The sequence below is a fragment of the Tenrec ecaudatus genome, chromosome 14, assembly GCF_050624435.1.
Source record: "Tenrec ecaudatus isolate mTenEca1 chromosome 14, mTenEca1.hap1, whole genome shotgun sequence".
Taxonomy (NCBI): Eukaryota; Metazoa; Chordata; class Mammalia; order Afrosoricida; family Tenrecidae; genus Tenrec; species Tenrec ecaudatus.
The window spans coordinates 50,115,074-50,129,800 of record NC_134543.1 but is presented as its reverse complement, the minus strand read 5'-3'; the positions used below and the strand labels follow the sequence as shown (position 1 = coordinate 50,129,800).

General features: G+C 48.2%; 1 protein-coding gene and 1 pseudogene across 1 annotated transcript; one reads left to right on the top strand and one right to left on the bottom strand.

The window, feature by feature from the left end:
* Positions 1–4,182: 4,182 nt before the first annotated feature.
* LOC142425934 (galectin-3-like) lies at positions 4,183–14,186 on the bottom strand. Its single transcript, XM_075531391.1, has 4 exons — positions 13,913–14,186; positions 11,772–11,860; positions 8,831–8,996; positions 4,183–4,409 (listed from the first exon to the last, which is right to left on the bottom strand). The coding sequence occupies exons 1-4, from the start codon at positions 13,913–13,915 to the stop codon at positions 4,254–4,256; spliced, it is 414 nt and encodes a 137-aa protein (XP_075387506.1). The 5' UTR covers positions 13,916–14,186; the 3' UTR covers positions 4,183–4,253.
* LOC142427040 (U6 spliceosomal RNA) lies at positions 7,807–7,901 on the top strand (annotated as a pseudogene).
* Positions 14,187–14,727: the final 541 nt, after the last annotated feature.

The following is a 14,727-nucleotide window of genomic DNA, read 5'->3' as shown; positions in this document are numbered from 1 at the left end:
CACAGGTTGACTACCTTCCATACACTTTTATATATCTTCAAGTTGATATGAAATTATGTAACTACCACAGTATCGCTCCCTCTAACAAGGGTTCATACCCTGGAGCAGCAGTCCATTCACTAACACCAAGGTAGAAAAAGGACGCGTTTTAGAAAGGGATAGCAGTGAACAGACGGAGCACGATGCAGGCTGTCTTGATGGAGGTCCGCCGGTGCTCAGAATGCACAGATATCAGATGCCTTTTACTTTGGAACACACACCCTGGGGGAATCACATACAGATGTTTGTGTTAACTCTGGTTTCAAGATTAATGCTAATTTAATTGGACCAGGAGCAGGCAGATAACAATAAGGTGCTTTAAGCCTTGGGACAGAGGTCTCTGCTAACCAGGGAGCAGGACTTGTCATTGGGTTAGGTTCAGTTGGTGTTGACTCCTGGGCCCCTGAGTGCAATGGGATGAGACGTATCTGAATGCCATCCTGGGAACCGAGGTTGCTTTGTTTCAGGGACTGGTCTCTACGGGTGACATGTCCAAAGGATCCTAGATGAAGCTTGCCTTCCTCAATTCTGGGGCACATTCTAGTTATACTTTTTCCAAGAAATATTTGCTTGTTCTCTGGCAGTCTATGATATTTTCAATATTCTTTGCCAACACCAAATGCACTGATGTCTCTGTCTTCCTTATCTAATGCCCAGCTTCCACATGCCTGCCAAGCAATTGAAAATGTCATGATTTGGGTCAAGTGCACGTGAGTCCTCAAAGCGACATTCTCGCTCTTCAACATTAGAGCTAATGACTTGAACTTTGATGTCTAGCTTTGTAAATTGTGAGGGAATAAATTTCTGTTTGTTAAAGCCCAAAAAAGAAATAAGAGAACAGAAAATATTAAAAACTGAAACAACTTTAAAATAGGTCAAAAAGGAGGTTAAATAAGGTGTTCTATTTTAACCTCACCGCACCTTCCCTAAGCAGCTTTACAATGTCCCCTGTCTGATAGCAAGGCTGTGCGCATCCATGGACTGCGGGCAGAGGGGAGTCACTGGAGGCTTAAGCCACGTGGGGTCCCCGCAAATGGATTTTGGGCTTCTACTGTCATCCACAGCCTCTGCCAACCAGCTGTTCAGAATTTAGTTTCCGATATCACTCCTTCCTTCAGATTTGGACTTTATTATTTATAGTCCTTGGATCACACAGAGTGGCATGTTCTTCCCGGTGGACTTACTTGACACCTCACTTGGATAGCTGCTTGCTCTAAGACAAGCCTTTAATATGAACCCAGATGCTATTCTGTCTGAGAGCCGGCGTATAGTCTGAGTTAATGTTCTGTAATTTACCTCTAGGTTCTTAAATCCATTGTGATGACTACACGGAAACTCACAGACAAAATTCATGATTAAAAGGGTTTATTAAATATGCGAACAAGTTGTAGTGCCGGTGAGAAATGCTCAGAGTGGTTGTTTACCAGGACATGTTACAAAGTTTCAGATCTGCTAAATAATGCCCAAAGGACACACCCCTCTGTGGTAAGCCTCAACCCATAGGCATTCAGCTCAAGTTCCATAGGTCACAAACCCAGCTGCCTCGGTTACCATGAGTGCCTAGAGGCACCCACTCCGGTCAGCCTCCGTCCAAAGACACTCCCCTTCACTTCTGTGGGTCAGCAAGTCCAAATTGCCCAAAGAAGTGGCTGGGCTGATCTCACTCACTCTCTCACTAACTCACTCTCACTCACGCACTCTCTCACTCACTCTCACTCACCCACTATCTCACTCACTCTCTCACTAACTCACTCTCACTCACTCACTCACTCACTCTCTCACTCACTCTCACTCACACAAAAAAAGAAAGAAGTGGCTGGGCCTTCTATAAAATGAAATGGTGTGATCTCGTTTGGGCATTTAGTTAACCTCTGGCTTTGTGATGGCTCGGGGCTATGCCCACCAGGCATTCCTGGGTAAAGGTAGGAAGGGAGCCCAACCTGTCAGTCAGGTTGCAGCCTGACAACCTCTCCTTGGGGGTGTGGCCTTTTGTAGAAGAAATTGACCAAGCCAAGTCAAATTCTCTATGGCCCTTTGATTTCTGCTGGAGCTGGATCTTGAATCTGGTCCCTGCATCTCCTACTGCATTGCCTGCTGATTCTAGGAGCCATCAGCCATCAACCCATAATACCCCCCCACACACATCAGCCCCACTCAATTACCCCTCTCCACCCCCCACCCCGCCATATACATATGTCGACTTCCTCATTCTGTTTCCTGTTCATCAGTTTCTGCAAGTCAGGAAAAGCCTGGCGTGAACTTCTACAATGTGATAGACATGCGTCATTAGAGAACCCACTCTAACACAGGCGTGCTGGTAATAAAGGAAGGGCACACGTGTGTGCAAACTATTTTGACAGTGGGGATACTTAAATGTTTGAAGTTGGCTGTCTATCTAAAAAACAGACTACTCGGGAAAACAGGGAGGATCAACATCCCATTGGGGAAAAATGCTTACCAATGCTTACGTGGAAACCTGAAGGAGAATATGCCTGGTTCCTGATTGGACACTTTGGACCTAGTTTCTATCCAGCCCTTGGTGACCCAGTCTGGGTGCTATAGAATCCTGGCGCTTTAGACTCTGTCCTTTTGGGGCGCAACATCCTTTATAGAACATGCCAGAAGAACTCGGTGTGGAAATCTTGGTACGTGACCTGGCCTTTACCTCAGACTCACTTGTAGCCCTTGGACTTAAGGCAGAAACTTCGTAGCGTGAGAAGAGGCAGATGCTGTATACTCTTGCTCTGCCAAGGTAAGAACTGGCAGCTGTTGGATTTGGTGAATCTCTTGCCTTGAGGGTGCCTGATGAATGGTGGCCCGGGACGACCATATACTTACGATTTTAATACCCTCCTTGCTTTATATGTATTAATCTGGTGGTCCTGGTTCTGATGCAGTCAGTGACTATTATTGAAAGTTTTGCCTATCAACAACACCCATTTTTTGTGTTAATAGTTTTAAGTCGCTTATGAGTTTAATCTGTACACCACTAATTCATGTATTGCACTAATTCATGTATTGTTTTAAATTCTATACTACTAGCTAAACTAATGACACTATCAATGGGTAGTGGTTACACATTGGGTTACTAACCACAAGGTCAGCAGTTTGAAACCACCAGTCAGCTCCAAAGGGGCAGGAGGAAACTCTACTCCTGTGAAGAGTTGTGGGCTCGGACACTCACAGGATTAATTCTGTTGGGTCCCTCTGCACCAGCATTGACTTGACGCCAGTGCAAGTGACGACCCACGGTGATGATTGATGACATTCTCTCACATAAAATGACGACGCCTCCAAAGTGAGTCAGAGACATAGATCAACTGGAGACATATGCATGGATGTGGGGCTTGCACCTAGTTGTAGCCCCAATATAAGAACAAGGTTTACCTCTACAGATCCAGAGATTTCATCTAGAAAACAAAAGACTCTTTGGCCAGATAGTTTGATATGAGTATCAAATACTGACATAAAAGCAGGGACTTCTACTTGGGAGAGAGAAAAGAGAGCAAAGAGGACACATCAGAATGCTCACAATAATTGTCTATTCATCGTGGCTCAATGATGGATACATTTTTCTATTTTTCTCTTTTTTCTGATAATATAATGTTGACTTAAATAAGAAAATGAAAGAATAAGGTACCTATAGAACCACTTTGTTTTCCTAAAATTTAGGAGAGAGGATAATTTAGATAAAGTATTTCCTTCTATCCATTTTTCCCTTAAAAATATTTTAGCAAGAATAGAAAAAATTGGGAGGTTCTCAAACAGTAGTGAAAGAGCCCTGATAGCACTGTCAGGAGCGTTTTGGACTGCTAACCACAAGGTTGGTGGTTCAAAGCCACCAGTTGCTCTGCAAGAGAAAGATGAGACTGCCTGCTTCCATAACGATTGAGAGCCCTGGAAGCCCTGCTCAGGGCTGCTCTGAGTTGGAATTGACTTGATGGCAGTGGGTTAGGTTTGGTTAGGTAATGCAGTATTGATATTGCTACAGGGTTTTTTTCTATTGAGTCCATTGCATTATGTAAAATAAACTACTCAAAATGACAAATAGGCAGATAACTCAGAATATTTATTAAATGGGTGAATCACAAGATGGATACTGATGGATAAATGTAATTTTTAACTCATAGTGAACATGAAGCTTTTAAATGTGTTATATATGTGTAAAATTTACACACAAATTTCATTTTTTTAAAATATCTGACCCTTTAAGATTATGTCATAGTATGTGATGCACTGATGAGGTCAATGTCACCAAAGATTTTCAGTTGGTTGATTTCATGAAGATTTTTCATCCGATGGTTGTACTGCAGCAAGTGAGAATCATTCACGTCAACCTTGAAGCAGCCATCTGCAACCGGGATTTGGATCTGCAATGGCACATACTCAGGGCTGTTAGAGATGCCCACACAGGTCCAAGACAACACTTCACCTCTACATTCATCTATAGAATGGAATCAGGACCAGACACAGGCACTTGACCAAAAAAGACTCAAAATTAATCAAAGATGTAAGCAAACAAAAGAAATGACAAAATTACGAGACGGCATTACCCAGGTGAAGCCAGAAAGGAAAAGATTACTAACTGGTCCATATGTATGCCACTGAATTGTACATATGATACTTGAATTGGTGCATAATTTATTATGTATAGTCTCGACAACAGAAGTAAACTCTTAAAAAAAAACCCGTGGGCTCTTTGGTGGCTTCAAACACGTAAACATCAATCTTGTGGTAGGAAGGCCCTAACAGAGTGGGAAATGTTACAGTGATTGATAATAACTAGTTTGAGCCAGAGTGGGTGGAGCACATTCTTGCAACCGACAGTGGAAGAAGTAATTTGACAATATCTAAATTTTATGAGCTCTGGCAGCATAGAGGGTTACACACTGAGATGCCGACCTGAAGGCCAGTGGTTCAAACCCACCAAGAACTCGTCAGGAGAAAGAAGAGATTGTCTGTTCCTGTAACGATGGAAGTCTCTGGAAGCAACTGCGGTCTGCTCTGTGCTACAGGGCTGCTAAGCGTCAGGATCGACTTGAGGGCACTAGTTTTGTTTTTTGGGTTTGTCTAAATTTTAAACCTGTACTCCTTGAATGAAATTATTCTACACAACGAAGATTTATGTGTGTGGCTTGATATTACACAATTTGGTTAAAATACATCTAGAAATGATCACCATCCTTTGGGGCCTGAGATTGTCTAAACCAGGGGTCCTCAAACTACAGCCCGTGGGCCACCGAGGACATTTATCCAGCCCCCGGGTGTTTTTGCCCCGTTTTGTTTTTACTTCAAAATAAGATCTGTGTAGTGTGCATAGGAATTTGTTCATAGTGTTGTTTTTTTAAACTATAGTCCGGCCCTCCAACGGGTCTGAGGGACAATGAACTGGCCCCCTGTTTAAACAGTTTGAGGACCCTGGCACTGTAAACAATGGAAAACTATTAAGTAAGGTATGGACAGATGGCCCCCAAATGAAGACTGTCATCAGCATTAGCCCTGCCCTGTGGTTCTTACCATCTAGCTGCTTTAGGGACCATTCTACACTTAACCCCCACTTCTTGCCTGTCAGTTTCTGTGTGTTGCCATGAGGCTGGGGCTTGTGATATTAGTATTTCCAATGCCAGCAGGATCACTCAAAGTGAGCGGGTTTCAGCAGCGCTTTCAGACTAAGAATGGACAAGGAAGAAGGACCGCTGCCCACTAATGAGGGAGGAGCCACTGAGAGCCTCACTCTTGTGAAAAACGGCCAACATGCTGAAGTCCTGATGGACACAGACGTGTTCATCGACAGTGCCGGACCAGGGACCCCCTGGGGAGGCGGGCACTCAAACTGTGACTGAGGAGGAGCTGATTTCTTGGATATTAATGAGCTAAAATGGACTAGTATTAGTCATTTTGAAACAGAAAATCATATGATTTACTATACTGGGAATAATACCGCCAGGAGGAATGGCATTCGTTGTCTGAAAAGACACTGCAAAATCGATTGTGATGTGAAATCCTGCTGCGATAGCACTGTGTCTACCCACATTCAAGGGACTCCAACGACTATAACTATTATTCAACATATGCACCAGCCACAGGAGCTGGTGAAGATGAGATTTAAGAATTTTACCAGTCACTTCAGTCAGAAGTGGATCAAACATGCGATCAGGATGCATTGATAATTATCGGTGCTGGGAATACAAAAGTTGGAGAAAAGGATGAAAGGATAGACGTTGGCAAATATGGATTTGGTGATAAACTGGAAGTCACATGATAGAATTCTGAAAAAAATTCTGACTTGTTCAAACAACAACACACTTGGACTTCTCAGGTGGAATACACAAAAACTCAACCTGACGACATCTGTGGGAAGAGATCCTGGAGAAGTTCAATATCAGCAGCTCAAACCAGGCCAGGGGCCGGCTGTGGAGCAGACCACCAACTGCTCACATGTAAGTTCAGGGTGAAGCTGAAGAAAATGAAAACCAGCCCGTGAGATATGACCTTGAGTCGATCCCACCTGAATTTCAAGGACATTTCAAGAACAGTTTTGATGCCTGAACACTATTGACCAAAGACTGGCTGAGCTGTGGGAGGACATCAAGAACATCATTCGCTAACAAAGCAAACAGTCATTAAAAAGCAGGAAATGAAGGGGGAAAAAAGCTCAAAGGGGATGTCAAAAGAGACTCTGAAGTTTGCTCTTCATCCGAGAGTAGCTAAGGCAAATGGAAGAAAGGATGGAGTTAAAGAGCTGAATAGAAAACGCCAAAGGGCAGCTGGAGAAGACAAAGACAAATAAAATGAAATGCTCAAAGACCTAGAGTTAGGAAACCAAAATATTGACGGATGCGGAAGCATCTTGGCCAACTGACTGAAGAGATACATATTTGTACCTATTCCAAAGGAGAGTGACCCCACAGAATGCTCAAACTAGAGAACAACATCACTGACGTCACATGCAAGTGAAATTTTGCTGAAGATCATCCAACACTGGTTGCAACAGTACATAGGCAGGGAGTTGCCAGATTCAGAAGAGGACATGGAATGAGGAATATCACTGTTCATGTCAGATGGATCTTGGCTCAAAGCAGAGAATACCAGAAAGATATTTACTTGTGTTTTATTGACTGTCAAGGTATTCGACTGTTTGGATCATAAAAAACTATGGATGACTTTGAGAAAAATGGGAATTCCAGAACAGTTCAAAGTGCTCATGAGGAACTTGGACACGATCGTGAGGAAATTGTGAGAACGGAAAAAGGGAAGATGGCATGGTTTAAAATCAGGAAAGGTGTGCGACAGGGTTGTATCCTCCCACCATACTTTATTCACACTGTCTAAGCAAATCATTCCATAAGCTGGATTATAGAAGAAGAATGAGACATCAGGCTTGGAGGAAGACTTATTAACAACCTTCAGTATTCAGATGACACAGTCTTGCTTGCTGAAAGAGAGAAAGACTTGAGACACTTGCTAATGAAGATCAAGGATGGCAGTCTTGAATGGAGATTATCACTCAGTATAAAGAAGACCAAAATCCTCACAACTGGACCAATAGGTAACATCATAATCAATGGCAAAAGGTTGAAATTGTCAAGGACTTTGTCTTGCTGGGATCCACAATCAGTGCTCATGGAAGCAGTAGTCAAGAGATCAAAGGACAAGTTACATGTGCTGCACAAGACCTCTGTAGAGTACTGAAAAGCCAGGATGTTACTTTGAGGACTGAGGCGCTCCTGACCCATCATGGTATTTTCCATTGCCTCGCGTGCATTGGTGCTCATTTCAGCAGCACAGGTACTAAAATTGGAAAATTATCAAAAAGATTGGTACGGTCCTTGCACAAGGATGACACACAAAATTAAATTTCTCTAAAAAGAAAAAACAGTGGGACATTGAATGTGGAAGACTGAAGAAGAATCAATGCAATTGAATGGTGGAGCTGGAGAAAAATATGGAAAGCCCCATGGACCACGCCAAAGACAAACCATCTGTCTTGGAAGAAGTACGGCCAGAATGCTCCTGAGAGGCCAGGATGAAGAGACTTTGTCTTAAGTACTTCGGACACATTGCCAGGAGAGACCGCTCTCCGCAGAAAGACAGCATGCTTGGTGAACAAGGTGGCCCTCCAGGGATGGACTGACAGCGCGGCTGTAGCAGAGGCTCCAGAACAAGAACAATTGTGAGGATAACTGGAGCGGGCCGTGTGCATAGGGTCTTTGTGGGCTGGAACCAACCAAGTGGAACCTAACAACAACAACAACACACTTAAAACAAGCCCAGTGGTGTTGGTCCAATAATGACTTGCTGAAGCAGGGGAACTGATTCGTTCTTAACAATGCAAGGTTCACTGAATGTCACAGAAAGGGCTGAAAAAAGATACCCATGTGTAGCCTCTGAGGGGAGGAAGGAGTGAAGAATGGAGAGCCTGTTATTGGGTAAAACTTATGAATTCTTAGCATAATTTTAGCATTGAGAAAACTGAGCTTTGCTCTCCATTACAACTACATTGGTGTAAGAAAATGAGTCTCAGACCAACCATACGCTATTTCCAGTGTGATTCCATTAAAGATGCCGTCTCTCTTTTCCATTTTCAACGAGATGCCGCCTCTGAGGTTCAGGGGAAGTGTGGAGGGCGTGAAACTCGTTGGTAAATGCGCCATCCCCCGGGATAGGGAGTGGATGTACTGGGTAGGGACCCCAAGACAGGTGTGAACAACTCACTCGAAGTACATGGTGACTTAGAGGGGTGCACCGTGGAACACGTACAGGGTCAATATAGAATGGCAGCAACACTTACTTTGAATGGTTTCCCACTTTCAAAGGGGAACATAGTCGTCATCTCTTCCTCGCCCCACAGGTCACCATGCTTCGAGTTACAGACAATGACCTTCTTGTTGTCCTCATGGAACCGTGGGTTGAAGTGGAAGGGAACATTAGCCCCTTGCTTGAACTCGATACCAAAACTGTGGTAAACCAAAGACCAGATGATTAAAATGATTGAAACTGGGCACCATTTGCATCAAGGGAAGACTGTAGTCCTCTGAAGAGCAATTCATTTAAAGAAACGGGAAATTTTTCACAACAGAAAGCAAAGGAACGCACAGGGTCATACTGGAAATTCTACCAGCCGCGTGTTCCACAGCTGAGCATCATATCTAGACAAAAGCAAGGCGATCTGCGATGCCTTTCCTTGTCTCTCTCTCTTTGTCGCCTCCTCCTAGGCAGCAGGAATTCTCTCTGTACTACCTACCTCACCTCATAAAAACCCGTCAACGTTTCTGAGTAGAGCCACGTTGAGGACACGGTATGTCTGACATTGTAGATCAGAATGCTTGCCCTTTCCTGCCCAGCCAGGCTGCTTTGAACAAGTCCGCGACGTCCTTCAGAGCTAACAAACACCTGCCTCCCTCATCACTACCCAGAAGCCTATTCAAAGAGCATGAGTGGATGCTGTGCTTCACGGTCAGCCTCCTGATGCGAAGTTATAAAGTCCTGACAGTGAGTGCTTCTAACGCTCCAGGATGTGACTTGGAATGACTGCATGTGCTAGCTGAACTTTTGACCCTGCCCGTTCTCCTTGAATGTTGATACCAACATAAGGTCCCTTTCATTGCCAAGGGACTGAGCTGTCTCAGAGCACTGACCACAGAAATAGCTGGTGTTCTTGTCTCAACGCAGCACATCCCAAAGTGCGCGACAGCTCTGGCTGGGGTGCTGGAACACGCCAGGAAGTGTGCGAGAGCAGAGACCGACACTTTACCCAGGATCGTCAGCTCTAGGACAATTGTCTTTCAGTGCTGGGGGTACTGTGTGTAGGGCGGGTGGGTGGGGGGGGCAATAGTGAGTAATTATTTTGTCGGTAAAAGGGGATGGTGGGCCAAATAAGTTTTGAAACCTTTGTTTTAATGCGATGTCTGAACTCCATCCAGCTCCACTACCTGCTTTCTCAGCTGGGCATTCTGACTGGCTCACAAACCGTCCTGTTCCCCAGAGTCACCAGATTCTCACGGGAAGCCACGCGAGAGGCAAAGGGCTTTACATTAGACTACATCTATCCAAGAACAGGAGAGGCTTCCAAAGAATCGTGGGCAAATGGAATCAAAAGGGTGCTGCCTTTTCCCAGGCACTTCTGGGAGCCCCGGTGTTTGCTCCTCGGGGAGAAGGTAGAACATCCCCCCCTCCCGCCCCCCCCGCCCCCGCCGTCTACTCAGGCAGTGGTTTTCTTGCAATCCTCACAGAATTTGCAGGAAATTTTGATCTGCCCATGTCTGTGCCAGTCTCCAGTGTTCCTCAACCGCGGGCCCAGAGCAACAGCTGCAGAGAGATCACAGCCCCACAGTGTGGCTGTGGCGGGAGTGGGGGGGGAGAAGGGGGGGAAGGGCTGTGGGAGGGAGAGCAGATGATACACCTCAGGAGCACTGGGAGCACAGGAGAGGCTGTGGGCTCCCTGAGACTGGGTGGGGGGGGGGGGAGAGGGAGGAGCCAGGCAGGGAAGATGGGGTTTGAGAGGCGCAGTCTGGGCGAAGGGCAAGAAGGGATTCGCCTATGGCAGTTCCTGCCACACGGATGCAGAGGAGGCTGGCTGGGGGTGCAGAAAATGGAGGGTGTGAAGCAGCAAGATCTGATCAGAGCGAAATCTCCTCTTGGTAACCCACCAGCTGAGTAGGTGACTCTGCACTCTCAACCCTCCTGGGTCTGGTCCAGGGATTTGTCAATGCAGGCAGGAGGGAGAGCTGGGCCAGGACCTGGCAGGGAACCCAGAAACCAGCCTGGATTCCCCTCAGGAAAGCTTACCCCTCTCTAGCCCCCCTGAAGCAACCAGTTCCCACAGCTGAGACTGCAGAATGGGGAGACGCCTTTTCTCTGCAAAGGGGGCGAGCCTTCTCCCTGGCCCTGTGCTCAGGCAGGTGGACAGAGTGCTCTGTGCATATGACACAGCTCAGGGTGGGTCGCGGTCCACTGGGAGTGACCTGGGTGAGCACTTGGAAAAATCATATGGCAAGAGCAGCTGCTTGAAATGCGGGCTACTGTGCAGCGACAGCCCCACTAGACATGAAAACGCCGCACCTGCCCAGCCTCAAAGCTCTTCTGAGCATATGGCAACGCCAGCACCAAGACGCCACGTTCTTCAGCAACCAGCACATGGCTCTCTGGGGAGAAAGACGGGCCTTTCTACTCCTGTCCAGACTTACAGCCTGGCACCCACAGGGCTCTCTCTGAGCAGCACTGCCTCCATGGCAGCGGGTTCGGGTTGGGGTTCTGCTACTGCCTGAATTCACGTGGAGCTGCCCCTGAGCCCAGGGCCTGTGACTGCTGGCACAGCCAGTGTGAGGAGGGCAAGGGCAGCTGAGCTCAAGAGGCCTGGGGCCCAGTGGGGGGCAGTTTTGATCCACGTAGTTGGATTGTCAAGCCATGAGGTCAACCCACAACTAGGTCCAATAGGCTCGCAGTGGGTTTCTGAGACTGCCACTGTTTACTGGAGTGGTCAGCCCAATCTTTCTCCCTAGGCGCTGCTGGTGAGTTTGAACTGCCGACAACCCAGATCACAGCTCCACCTGTAGCCACTACACCACCCTGATTGGGTCCAATATTGGTTGGTGAGATCAGCCCGTGCTTGTAGTCTAGCCATGGTTCAAAATACGGAATTCTCAACACCATACTGAAGTTCAAAATAGAGCGTCCTGTCTCCAGGAGCCAGTTCACCAGGGTGCTGGGGGTGCGTCTACGGTGCTCTGTACCTGTTGGCGTTGGGTCTGACTTTACCCAGGATGGTGACCTGCATGCGGGGCTTGAGTCCTTCCGGCAAAGGCAGGTAGTAAGGCACCGTCTGGGGATGCAAGAGGAGGTGTGTCAGCCAAGGAAGGGTCACATGGACTTGGGGAAGGAGAGGAGAGCTTAGTGAAGTTCAATCTCTGTGCACGTGGGAATCCCATTTGACCCTCCCTGAAGCCCTTTGTCTATGGGACACCGAACCACCAGCCGTGCATGGACAGCACAAGCCACAACATTGACAGCGACGACACCAATCCTAGTCCTTCACCAAACTCGGTTCTGATACGGCTTGATCCGCACCGGCAGTCAGGTGCCTTTCTGTGCCACCCTTAGACCCTGGTCACGACACATTTCATCGTCGGTATTGCTATGCAGCCAGGTGCCCAGTGGGAGTTGTCCCCTGAGGACAGGAATAGAGTCACCCAGGAGGGCTTCTGGGTCCCCCCCCACTCTGTTCCCACAGCACAAGCAGGGTGCTCTGTCTGAAGGCAGGGTCCAGTGAGAATCGGTGGGACCAGCACTTGCTAGTGGTCCCATTCTCCAGTTCACAGCTCTTTGTAGACATTTATGTCCAAAGGGCTGGGAACATGCTCAAAGCTCTGTCCTTGACTTCCTGTGTCCCCCTATGGGCTCCTTTTGCTGCCAAGGTTCCACTATTACCCGCCCTCCTGATCTCTGCGCTCAGGCGCTACCCAAACCTGTCTCCTCTCTGGACCTGCTGCCAGGCCTCCAGTCCCACAGCGTGGGCCCCAAGTGCCCTCCTGCCTCCGTGCCCCCCTCCCCCCTGGCTTCTCAGGCCTGCTGATGCTTGCTGGCTTTCTCTGTTTCTAACACCAGATGCGCTGTGGACAAGAGGACCTTGATTGAGAACTCCTTCAGCTACTGGGGGCCGCAGTAGCGGCCTTCCTGGGTGTTCCTGTGGTCCCCACAGAACCCACGCCCGCGTCGGCGGGAGACCGTTTTCCGGTGTCTCATGGGACCGGCACCAGTGGGCATCGTCTTCAGCCCGGCTGCTCCAGGGATCCCTGTGTTGGGCTTGGCAGGGGAGCCACACTGGCCACAGGGCGACTCTGTAGGGGGCAGGTCTGCAGCCACAGCAGAGGCACAAGGTGTGTCTTATTGGGCTGCTTTCTGAGCGATGGCGGTCCCTTTGTCATCTCACTTCTATGGCGGAGACCCCGGGGCGAGGCGCATGCTCCCTGATGCTCCAGTCGTCCGGGCTGGAAGGGTCAGGATCGCCTCTGAGCCCTGAAACCTCACCAGTCGATCCCGGCAGGGCAAGTGTTCTCCCTGTCCTGTCTCTCCCAGCTGCCTCCTCGCCTCCACGCGCCTCTGTGCCCGCAGCTCACCTACCTGGCTCGAGGTCAGGCTCAGCGCAACGGCACCGACTTTGCCCAATTCCTCCAAACTCTCCTCTCAGCTGACCTGCTCACATACCAGACGCCCCATGTGCGGACTTCTACAGCGTCCTCAGTGGCCTCGTCCCGTCCCACCTCACTCTTCCCCGTGTGTCAGTCTTTACTCCCGACCAGGTGGAAGGTCATTCCTTGAAAGGTCACTTCTATGTCTGAGATTCGTCTGAGTGCCCCCCACTTGGCCTCTCTGCCACCCCTGCCCCCACCCCCAATTTAATTGCATGCTTACAACTTCAATCCTTCACTCACAACAAAAGTTTTCAAAACCAGCTTACCCCTCAGTCCCTCTCTATGGCTGTGGGGTGCTATGTCACTTCTCATGTGTCATCTGGACAGATAGTCAGAGGAACTTGGGGGTGACCGCAGGGTCAAAGAAGATGAGCCAGGTGGGAGCCCACTCCAGCCTGTGCTGAGTTCTCAGTGCTCATTAAGAATAAGATCCAGAACTTTCCCCACTAGTAGGACTCGATTTCCATTAAAGCTCCCTCCAGAGTCCTCCCAATGGTGCACTCCCCCTGACCGTCACAGTACACGTCAGAAACTCAGTAGGAGCCAGTGCAGCCCTCTAGGCCAACATACTCTGACTGAGCCCTAGTTGAGAGGGAGGGCTCCACTGCCCCTCCCCCGCCCCAGAGAGCTGTGCCTTTAGCTAGGTCCTAATCCATGCCATGCCCAGAAGGGCTGCAGCTCACCATGGGACTAGAAGAACCAGTGTTGTGCACATAGGACTCATCAGAAAGCTGGCAGCCTGTGTTTGGGCTCGGCTGGTATGGGTGGACTCCCGGTGCAGAAGGCGCAGGATAGGATCCCGGAGTGAAGGAGCTGGGATTTGTCCCAGGTGGTCCTGGCTGGCTACCCCTCGGACCAGACTTATCCCCAGGAAAGGTAGGGGCTGGATACGTCGGAGCGGGTTTCCCAGCTTCCTGGCGTTCATACAGGCTAGTCTTGCGGTTTCCAGAATCAGATGAGGCATCATAACACTAGCAAGTCAGGAAAAGTACAAGGTGTGAAACATTCGCAAATACAAATTTTGATAGAAACAAGAATATAAGCTCTATAAACCAAACCCACTTGGCCTTTGAATTCATGCTGACTCATATCCACCTATAGGCTCACACCACTCTATAGGAGACCTAGACGGTCGCAGGGCAGATCCTCCCATCTTTGTCCTGCTGCAGAGCTCCTGGTGGGTTAGAACCGCTGTCCTTGCCTTCAGCAATTCAACGTCCAGCTGACAGCTGCTCCAGATGTCTTCCAATACTACTTGGCACCTATTCACAGTGGGAATGACTCCCTAAAAACAAGCTGGGGGATTCGGTGGCCTCACTTAGGTGATCTTTCCCTGCCACCCTCTGAGATGGTGGAGAGTTACATTCTTCTGATTTGTGCCGTTAGGACCTCAGAGAAAACACCACTGCCATCGAGTTGATTCCAATTCATAGCAAACCTTTCAGACCAGGTAGAAGTACCCCAGGGGGATTCCAAGACCAGAACCTTTATGGGAGAA